This window comes from Micropterus dolomieu, linkage group LG22 (assembly GCF_021292245.1).
Source record: "Micropterus dolomieu isolate WLL.071019.BEF.003 ecotype Adirondacks linkage group LG22, ASM2129224v1, whole genome shotgun sequence".
Lineage (NCBI taxonomy): Eukaryota > Metazoa > Chordata > Actinopteri > Centrarchiformes > Centrarchidae > Micropterus > Micropterus dolomieu.
Window position 1 is genome coordinate 4,280,704 of NC_060171.1, and position 10,984 is coordinate 4,291,687.

At 42.7% G+C, this 10,984-nt stretch overlaps 2 protein-coding genes across 3 annotated transcripts in view; both read left to right on the top strand.

Moving 5' to 3' along the window:
* Positions 1-8,038, top strand: part of LOC123962444 (hyaluronidase-4) — a 19,312-nt gene extending 11,274 nt beyond the window's left edge. The window contains exons 1-4 of one of the 2 annotated variants that reach the window (XM_046038568.1): positions 635-767; positions 850-1,839; positions 4,552-4,641; positions 5,487-8,038. In XM_046038568.1, the coding sequence (XP_045894524.1) occupies positions 883-1,839; positions 4,552-4,641; positions 5,487-5,984 (1,545 nt within the window). In that variant the 5' untranslated portion in view covers positions 635-767; positions 850-882 and the 3' untranslated portion in view covers positions 5,985-8,038. Of the gene's footprint in view, positions 1-634; positions 768-849; positions 1,840-4,551; positions 4,642-5,486 lie in introns of those variants that run through there. The other variant, XM_046038569.1, reaches the window with a different exon arrangement.
* Positions 8,039-8,662: 624 nt separating this feature from the next.
* LOC123962445 (hyaluronidase PH-20-like) overlaps positions 8,663-10,984 on the top strand; it is an 8,730-nt gene continuing 6,408 nt past the window's right edge. Inside the window, exon 1 of the mRNA XM_046038571.1 lies at positions 8,663-8,750. The gene's annotated coding sequence lies outside the window, so the exon portion shown is untranslated. The remainder of the gene's footprint in view (positions 8,751-10,984) is intronic.

A 10,984-nucleotide genomic window follows, 5' to 3' on the forward strand; every position in this document is an offset into this window, starting at 1 on the left:
TGGGGTCTTCTGCTGTTGTAGCCCATCCGCCTCAAGGTCGTGCGTGTTGTGGCTTCACAAATGCTTTGCCGCATACCTCGGTTGTAACGAGTGGTTATTTCAGTCAAAGTTGCTCTTCTATCAGCTTGAATCAGTCGGCCCATTCTCCTCTGACCTCTAGCATCAACGAGGCATTTTCGCCCACAGGACTGCCGCATACTGGATGTTTTTCTCTTTTCACACCATTCTTTGTAAACCCTAGAAATGGTTGTGCGTGAAAATCCCAGTAACTGAGCAGATTGTGAAATACTCAGACCGGCCCGTCTGGCACCAACAACCGTGCCACGCTCAAAATTGCTTAAATCACCTTTCTTTCCAATTCTGACATTCAGTTTGGAGTTCAGAAGATTGTCTTGACCAGGACCACACCCCTAAATGCATTGAAGCAACTGCCATGTGATTGGTTGATTAGATAATTGCATTAATGAGAAATTGAACAGGTGTTCCTAATAATCCTTTAGGTGAGTGTATGTGCATGTTCAAATACACCTTAACGTTGCGCTACCTGATTTTATTTTTCTACTGTACAGCTGATGTAGACATTGTCATGTCCTGATACATCGTCCTTATTGCTACTTAATTAATCTCACAAGCTCTTGAATAAATTTGCATATACGTAGTTGATAGAAACACTTGATGAAGTTTCGATAATTTACTTAATCCTAATCCTATCCCTTCGTGCAAAAATTGTGTAACAAAAAAAGTACAATAGATTGCAGACCTGGAGAGTGAGAAGCGACACAATTAAGACAATAAAATAAAAAAGTTGGAAAAATACTCAGTATTTAAGTTTTCTCTCTCTCTCTTCAGGATGATTGACAGCTGCTCCTCCTGAAACCCAGAATGCCAGTGGTGCCAGTGGGCGGGGCATCCTCCTCCCACCATGTCGTACCTGTCGCACTGACCTGTTCCTGGCTGCTCCTGCTCTTCCATGCCGCCTTTGGTCAGAAACCAGCTAAGCTGCCACTGATTGGCCGGAAACCCTTCATCGCCGCCTGGAACGCCCCACTGGACATGTGCATCATCAAGTACAACATCACCACTAACCTTGACCGCCTCTTTCACATTCATGGGAGCCCACGAGCTGACTGGACGGGCCAGAACGTCACCATCTTCTACGCAAACCGGCTGGGCTATTACCCCCACTACACGCCACAGGGCGTTGCTGTGCATGGCGGCCTGCCGCAGAACTGCAGCTTGGACCAGCACCTGTTCAAGGCCTACCAGGATATTAACCACTTTATCCCCGCAGAGGATTTCCGTGGCCTGGCCGTCATTGACTGGGAGTTCTGGCGGCCTCAGTGGAGTCGTAACTGGCACAAGAAAGACATCTACCGCCGCATGTCGAGGGAACTGACCGCCAAGGCGTATGTCAATGTAACGGTGGCACAGGTGGAGGAGTTGGCACGGCGGCGGTTTGAAAAGAGCGCCAAGGTGTTCATGCAGAGGACTATCCAGCTGGGGACACGCCTTCGCCCCAATGCCCTCTGGGGTTTCTACCTGTACCCGGACTGCCACAACTACAACCTGCATGAGCAGAACTACACAGGCTTCTGCCCACAGCAGGAGAGGTGGAGGAACGACGATCTGGCGTGGCTGTGGAACAGCAGCACGGCGCTCTTCCCCTCTGTGGCGATCAGGAAAAGTCACACCAACAGCATCAGCAACCTGCACTTCTCCCAGCACAGGATCCGAGAGTCGCTCCGCGTGGCCTCGTTGACCTCCAAAGAGTACGACCTCCCCACCTACGTGTACCTGAGGCTGGGCTACCGAGACGAGGCCCTGGCCTTCCTCACAGCAGTAAGAACAAAGTTTATCACAACAATGCACTTGTTTTCCTTTAAGTTTAGTAATAAGCACATGATTTACTTACTCAGCTCTGGTTGGCCACAATACTGGCACATGACGTAGTTCATTTGTGTGTGTGTTTCCACGCATTGTCAGGTCCTGTAGCTTGTTACAGTTACATTTTGTTGCATGTGGATGCCATTTACAACGACGATCTGCTCATTTCCCACATTCGTCTGAAGCGCTTTTAGATGGTTAAGTTGGTGCTAACAGCTCTATATCGCGCAGCTGTACTCTCTGAGCCACACCCACTTTTTAGTGGCAGTTCAGCAACAGTTTAACATGACGCCAACAGTTCAGGATGAATCTCCAACAAGGAGTTTTGTGCTTCTCTCTGTGTAATGACATGAAATATCTGTGTAAAAAGCTTGTCGGCTCATTTCAAGTAAATTTATGCTTTAGCTTTTACTGACACTACTAATAAACAATAACTTGTTCTTGTACTATAACCGTGTTAATGGTGTTGGCATGCTAACATGGTAATCGCTATTAGCATCACACTTACATTGACCAGGAGGTAGAACTCCATGTTAACATACATTTTCACAACAGCAGCGAGGTCTGAGCGTCTAATTAGCAGCCCATCCCTCTACTTTGACCTGTGCCAACAACAGGTGACAGTTTGTGAACCAACGCAATGAAAGAAGCGTGACGATGGACAACCTTATGTCATCTTGTTTTAATTTCAAGATAACCAAATCTGTTTGATTATGATAATTATTAATTACAGGTTTCAAACAGTAGAGTCAAGACAGGGAATAACATACTTAATTACCATTATTTCTAACCTAATAATATACTCAGAAAGATAACCTGGAGGCATAAGAGTAATGGCAAGGCTTAAAATGTTTTAAATTGGTAACATCTATACAGTTTAATTACAATAAATGACGTCTGGACTTCAGTTCACAGTAATCAGTGTTTCACTAGAAGGATGAAGGCGACATCTGCTAGTCTCCCAGCGATGTAGAGGAGGCTTAACACAACTACATTTAGTTAGCAGTGGTAAATAAATCAAATAAATAGTAGTAGCAGCAATAAAAGTAGCAGAAAATGGAAATATAAGTAAAAGTACCTCAAAATTATGAAAGTAAAGTGCAATACTTGTGTAAATGTAGATGTCTATGAAGATTCTCAGTCATCCAGGTCATACTTATCCAACAAAGGTTAAAATCAAGGGCAACTGGACTTGGTTGAAGATACTGGAAGACGTTTCGTCCCTCATCCAAAGGACTTCTTCATTTCTGACTGACTGGCAGGGAAACTCAGCTATTTAACCTCAGTGGGGTCGTTATCCCGAGTCATCGATATCGCTGGTTCGTTAGTGTTCCTTGTTGCTGTGACGACAGTCGTTACAGTCGTTAGGACTACCGGTGGCCAAGACTGAACGACCATTGTTGGTATCTTCACCTGAGGCCAATAGGTTACGTTTGTTGAGTTTCCTGGGAAGAGATGAAAGGACAGCATTGTAAGTGGGGGATAAGTGGTGGCGTAGACCCCCTCCCCTGTTCAATGACGGCTTCTCAACCCTGGTGTAGATGCTTCCTTGACACCTCTTTCAAACCATCCATCTTCTCTGTCTAAAATGTGCACCTGGTGGTCCTCAAACGAGTGTCCTCTGTCCTTCAGATGTAAGTAGACTGCAGAGTCTTTGACCTGAGGAGTTGGCCCTTCTGTGTTGAGCCATGCGTTTGTGTCGTGGTTGTTTAGTCTCCCCAATATACAGGTCTGTGTCTTCCAGTATCTTCAATCAAGTCCAGTTGCCCTTGATTTTAACCTTCGTTGGATTGTGTAAATGTAGTTAGATATTTTCCACCACTGTTACTTACTTACTAGTTGATTGTATTCTGGAGAATTTTTAACTTATCATTAAAGCCACTGCAACATAAACAAATCTCTCACATTAGATGTCCTTTTCTTCAAAACACTTTCTGTTTGGAAGGACTGATGGTCAGAGCTGACTTTCTGAATTTATTCACTCCTGCCCTCTCGTGGAGATCTGTAGAAAAAGCAGCTCAGAGTAACTAAATAGAAACCTAATATGCTGTGGTTCTACTTAAACTACAAAACGGTCAGCAAAACCAGAGAAAGTTTTGCCTTCTGGTCTGCAGATTTATTGATGAGTTTTAGAAATAATCTTTGAAATATCGCAGGTATGCAAAAAAAAAAAAAAAAACTGAAGAAAAATGTCTCTTTGATTTTTCTAAAGCCTTATTTGAGAAATACTTTACTTCTTATCATGAATTCTTATCTGAATCAGAAGCGCCATCTGGTGGCTCTTTCCCCACATAATTATTCTCCCTGGTCATATAAAATGCATCTATTTGTCCGTCTTTTTGTACTGGTTCTGTCTTTACAAATGAATAACATTCAGAACAAATGATCATTATGTATGTACACAGTATGCATATTTATTACTGTGTGCCACATGATTTGGAAGGATCCATTCTCAAAAGCAGTAGTCATTTTTGTTTTGTTTGATAATTTAACTCGACAGCTTTTTGGTTCATTAAAATCCTTTCTTGTGCTTCCACTTGTCCCTAAATTGGTTCCCTTAAGCTTTGGATGTTGTGGGCCTGGTGTCAATTCACATGTTTAATATGTAGTGTGTGTTAGTGACAGAGGAAGATCATGTGATGTGACTTCTACCTGTGTTTCCTGCAGAAAGACTTGATCCACACTATCGGGGAGAGTGCTGCTCTGGGAGCTGCAGGATTCGTCATTTGGGGAGACCTAAACCTGACCTCGTCCAGGGTGGGTGTCCTTCACCGGGGTCCCAAAAAGTCCCCCCGAATCTTTCCCCCCTCTTATTTTCTGCAACAATGGAAAAGACCCAATGAATCATTAGCTGACAGATTCACAAAGACTATTTAAATACAGGTCATAAGTTGTGGTGGAAGGTCTGCTGTAAAAACTTTTCTTTGTTTCTAACTTGTGTCAATGAGACAAAGGAAGTCTGACTGTGTATGTGTGAAAGACATTCTTTCCTCGAGCTTCTTGGTTTGTTTTGGACACCAAACAAACCACAGCAGTAAATATAGTCAAACAATAGAAAGTTGAAGTCATGTGGTTGCTGTGTGTTGTGAGACCACTCTAACATTTTGAAAATTATAATGTGCATGCTTTTATAGCCTGCAGTGATCCGGTCTTTATGGAATTTTTTTTATCCTAACTGCATTTTGACAGTGGATTTTTTAGAGCTTGTTTAATGAAAACAGCTGTCTGCTGCTGCTGGAAACACTGAGACTGAACAACAGTAAAAAGAAGTATAGGCAACTGTTACCACAACTACTTTATCACCTGATCACATGTCAGATGTTGTGTTTACAACTTGTTCTGTGGCCTCCAGGTGGCCAAAACAGAAATTAGTGCAGCTTTAATCAAAAGAACTGAACAATCCAACTAAAAACAACCAACTTGACAGCTGTCATTGCTGATTTGTCATTTGGCAACTCAAAATTCGTGTAAATGCAAAGATAAATCGACCCCCTTTTTTTGTAAGACATCAATTGAAAATTTGGATGGTGTTTCATACGAACCACAAAAAGCCCATAACATCATGGCTGTTGTGATTTTTTTTTTTTTTTATGTTTCCACAGCATAACTGCACCAAGGTTAAATCTTTCCTCAAACACCGCCTTGGCAAGTACATCACCAACGTGACGCGCGCAGCCGAGGTCTGTAGTGACTTCCTGTGCCAGGGGAATGGCCGATGCGTCCGCCGGGACCCCCTCGCCCGCCATTACCTCCACCTGAGCGCAGATAGCTACCGCATCCAGCTCTCCGTTGATGGGGACTTTGCAGTCAGTGGGTGGCACTCACAGCACGAGATGCAGCTGCTGACTGAGAGGTTTCGCTGCCACTGCTACGAAGGCCATGAGGGCGAGAGCTGCGACAGCATCAACAAAGTGAGGGAGGATGATGGGCCATGGAGGGAGGAGGAGGATGAGCAGGAGAGGCGGAGGACAGAGTGGGAGGATGAGCAGGATGAACCGTGGGAGGGAGGGGAGAGTGAGGCGCCACTGACCTGCTACAGCCTTCACCTGATGTTGTTGACGCTCCTGTTGAACATATCGTTAGTAAAGACAGTCGTATGACACACAGACAGTATGTTGTTTTTTAATTTAAAATGAAGACTGGTCTTTAGCTGGATTTAAACCCAGGACTGTTTCACCCTCTTCAAATGACCTTTTTTTGTTTAATATCAGCGAATCTAGTGATAGTTTTTTACTAAACAATTATCATTTCAGCCTGGTTCCAGACCACTGAATCACTTCCCACATCTTAGATTTGTTCAGTGGTTCAAATAAGTCTGGTGCTGTGCTCATGAACGGCTGTTTCTCTTGCCCTTTGAGATTTAAAATCTGAAAATGACATATTTCTTTGATATACATGACAGCCAACATGAACGCAATGTCAACAAAAATAATAAAGGGAAAAATACAATTTTAATTTAGTCTGAATATCAGGCAATACAATAAGTTAGTCTTTAAAATGTCATAAGTCATTCTTTAAACTACAATTTTTTACTCTGGTACTGGTAATGTAATCCATTACTAATCCATTACTAGTGGCCATTAGAGGAACTTCAGCTGATCAACACTGATCTCACACATTAACTGAGGTCTCAGCTGAGATCACTGCTCAGTGGAACAGAAACTGTTCAATGTGAAAAGAAGAAACAGCTTTTTTTTCTCTGAGAGCTGCTGTGTTGAAAAGTAATATGTGCAACAACAACAAAACAAAAACGTGACAATTCCTTTATAAAGGAGTGTGATGGCACTTTACATGACACAGAGGTTTGGCATGTTGACAGATGAGGCTTTGGTTAATTGTACAAACAGGTGAAATGTATTTGACTTCTGCTAAAATCTGCACTGCCTCTTTTTCCAACAACTCCATCTGTTCTTTCAGGAATGTTAATTAGTAACTGTAAATACTGTTTGTTAAACTGTGGACTGAGTCACATTCAGTAAAGAGAAGGTTTCACGTGATGATCATCCTGCGTCACTGCAGAGCTGAGGAGCAGATCACAGGGATCACATTCTTCCTATTTTTAAAAGCTTCATGGTTCAATAGAATCACAGTAAACTCTGGCTTGCTGCAGGACGATCCTCCAGCAAAGCTTTTCAATGCAAACTAAAAGGTGCTTATATTATCTATCACACAGCCATATTTAGGAAAATAATCACAAGTGGTCTGTAGTGTTTTTGAAGATTTAAGAATTGGGGTTGCTTTATTTCTAAGGTTATGAAGTTCATTTTTTTTCTCAACAATAAGCTGTTATTTTACTTGACATTATACATGAAGTGTGTATTTTTTGTACTGTTGCTTACATTATACTCTTGAAGTAAAGCTTGTCAGAAAACACCTCATAGTTGAGCCTGTTGGAACGTGGCGTGCACATGTTGTAGGTGCTTTTGATTTCATAATATTGTGTATCTGTATCTCTTCTAAATAGTTATAAATATAGGGGATCGGGTTTGTTTTTCAATGACTGTATAGGCTGACGTTACTACATCTCAGTTTGGAGGACAACAAACTATATTTAGTTTTGATGATATCTCATTTTGTTGTGGCTGAGTGGACTCATTAGTTATGTCTTTGAAGCTGATGTACAGTGCTGTAGGCATGACGAAACACTGAACAGGATGTAAAAGATGGCACATATTTTATCTGAATACATGACTCAGTGGCTCTCTCCCTTTCTGTTCAAACCAAAGTGGAAACATAGAGCAGTAAATAAAGTGGTATAGACCTGGGCCCGTATTTATCAAGCTCCATCAATTCTCAGCACTTAAGACTAAAAAGGCACTTTGAGAAGCTTGATGAATACCGCCTGGTCTAATCGAATGAAGGTTGAGTCTCTGTAACTTTCTGGTCTTTTAAGTGAAACATGTAGCTTCAGTCATCTAACATCCTGGTTCCTGGTTTAAGGTGAATCACCCATTTAAGTACTTTCATCTCAAAAAAGCCTTTAGGTGAAGTTCAGGTTTCATGATGCAGTAACTGTTTCCTGCACTTACTGTGTTTTTTAAATTAAGATTGTAAACCAAAAATGCAACAAGGACTATGCAATGCGAAAAATGTTAGCTGAATGTAAATGCACTGCAAATAAAGAGTTTTCCTCAGTCTTTTCTCTTTGCTGTTTTTTTTTGTGCACATAAAGAGAGGATTTCAGGGGAGCTGTTACCAGCAATGAGAAAAAACTTCTTCTTTGTGCAATATGTGCACGCCACGTATGATGAGTGTTAGAGTCTTACAATAGTGCTACTGTGCCGGCAGGCTTTTTTGTAAAATATATCCTGGGCGGTGAGAACATGGAAACCTGAATCATCTACCAGCTGGTTACTAAGGACTGAAAAGAGGAAGAAGGGTAGATGGAGGGATAACATTGTCTGCTTTCTCAACGATGATGACACGTTAAAAATATCTCACATGCTTGAAAACCTGAGTGTTTCATCTGAGATAACCAAATACTGGTCTACAGTACAGACACTTCTACCATAATTTATGTATTTATGTATGTAGAACTGTAGAAATGGTCAAATAATCAATAAAACATTGATAGTAACCATTCAATCATTCCGTATTATTATATGTCTTTGACAAATTGCAACAAAGTTTTACCTTTAAAACTGTAGGTTATCAATGAATCACTGAAAAGTCACTGATGTGGATCAGCAACCTTGAAAACACAATTTTGTGATATGAGGCACTGCTGGCCCAACAGAACACAACAGGTGGTAGTAAAAAGTAACAGTCTTCATTAATGAAAGTGGTGTTAGTGAGGTGGTTTGTAAGGCTGGTGCTGGCAGGAGGCAGACAGGCTGGTGGTGGCATGGTTTTTGATAAGCAGTGAGGTAAGCAGCGTGCACAGCAAAAAAAACACATTAGAGGAAATCACTGGAAGCAATAACAAACTACTAAAGAGTAAATAACTAAGCCAACAAGGCATCAAGTACTATACTAGGGGTTTGGAACAATCTGGCAATGAGAAGCAGAGAGCCAGGAGTATTTAACCAGGTGGATGATGAGATGATTGGAGTCAGGTGTGCTGCTCCACCAGGTGCCCAGAATGTAGCCATGCACATACACACATGTGCTATGTTGCCAAAAGTTTGGGTCGCTTGTCTTTCTATGCACATGAAGGTTAATGACATCCCATTCATAATCCGTAGGGTTTAATATGGAGTTGGCCCACCCTTTGCAGCTATAACAGCTTCAACTCTTCTGGGAAGGCTGTCCACAGCACAGTCATGTTGGAAGAGGAAGGAGACATCCCCAAACTGTTTCCACAATATTTGGAGCATGAAATTGTCCAAAAGTTCCTATTTCTGGAACTAAGAGGCCAAGTCCTCAACAACAACCCTACACCATAATCCCCCTCCACCAAACTATCCACTTGGCACAATGCAGTCAGGCAAGTCCCGTTCTCCTAGTAACCGCCAAACCCAGACCCGTCCATCGTATTGCCAGATGATTCGTCACTCCAGAGAACATGTCTCCACTGCTCTAGTGTCAAGTGGAGTGCTTTACACCACTGCATCCGAGGCTTTGCATTGCACTTGGTGATGTAAGGCTTGGATGCAGCTGCTCTGCCATGGGAACCTATTCTATGAAGCTCTCTACGCACTGTTCCTGAGCTAATCTGAAGGCCACACGACATTTGGAGGTCTGTATCTATTGACTCTGCAGAAAGTTGGCGATTTCTGCGCACTGTGCGCCTCAGCATGCAAATACTGGTATTCTCCGCCCCGGCGACAGACATCCAGAACCCGCATGATGGTATAAATTGGACTGTCATCAGTGATCTGGTAGGGGTGGAGGGGGTTCTGCCAGAGGGCTTAATGGACAGGAAGCAACAGGTTTAATCAGGGATATATGGAATGTGGGGTGAACCTTCATGGAGGTAGCTAACATTAATCTCACAGCTTTTTTTCCCTTAATGGGAAAGGGGAAGAGGGGAAGTTGAACGTTTCACAAAAGAAAGTTGTTTACTCCATGATGAGAGGTTACAGGCCAAGACGTAGTGCCGTCTCCAGATCCAGGTTGGCCCGCTCAGTCTGTCCATTGGTCTGGGAATGGTATCCAGAGGAGAGACTGGAGATGTCTCCCAAGGACCGACAAAAAGCCTTCGACACCTGGAATGAGAATTGAGAACCCCGGTTGGACACAACATCCTGTGGAATGCAATGGATCCGGAACACATGCAAAACAAGCAGGACCAACATTTCCGATGCTGAAGGCAACTTGGGAAGAGGAACAAAGTGCACGGCCTTGTGGTGCACAATAGTTAATATCACAGTGTTACCTTCAGATAGTGGAAGACCAGTAACAAAATCTATTGTGATTTGAGACCCGGGTCAGCCTGGGATGGGCAGCAGGTGTAAGGAGACCAGCAGCATACTGACGGGAAGCCTTACTGTGAGCGCATGGATGGATCAGATGGACAAAACGTGTCCTGAGACATGGATGGCCACCACAACTGTTGTCTTATCAGGGAAAGGATTCTGTGAAAAACTAATACTGATACCTAACTGTTTTATATGTGTTGTACAGTGGGGGAAATAAGTATTTGACCCCTTGCTGATTTTGCAGGTTTGCCCACTTACAAAGAATGCAACAATCTACAATTTTAATCATATGTACATTCTAACAGTGAAAGACAGAATCCCAAAGAAAATTCCAGAAAATCACATCATATGAATTTATTAAAATTGATAACCATCTGATGAGGAAAAACAAGTATTTGACCCCCTGGACAAACAGCATGTTAATATTTTGTAGAAAAGCCATTATTGGCCAGCACAGATGTCAAACGATTTTTATAGTTGGTGACAAGGTTTGTGCACATTTCGGCAGGGATGTTGGCCCACTCCTCCCTGCAGACAGCCTCCAAATCATTCAGGTTCCGAGGTTGTCGCCTGGCAACTCGAATTTTAAGCTCCCTCCAAAGATTTTCAATTGGATTCAGGTCTGGAGACTGGCTAGGCCACTCCAGAACCTTGATGTGCTTCTTCTTCAGCCACTCTTTTGTTGCTTTGGCGGTGTGCTTAGGGTCGTTGTCGTGCTGAAACACCCATCCTCGACCCAT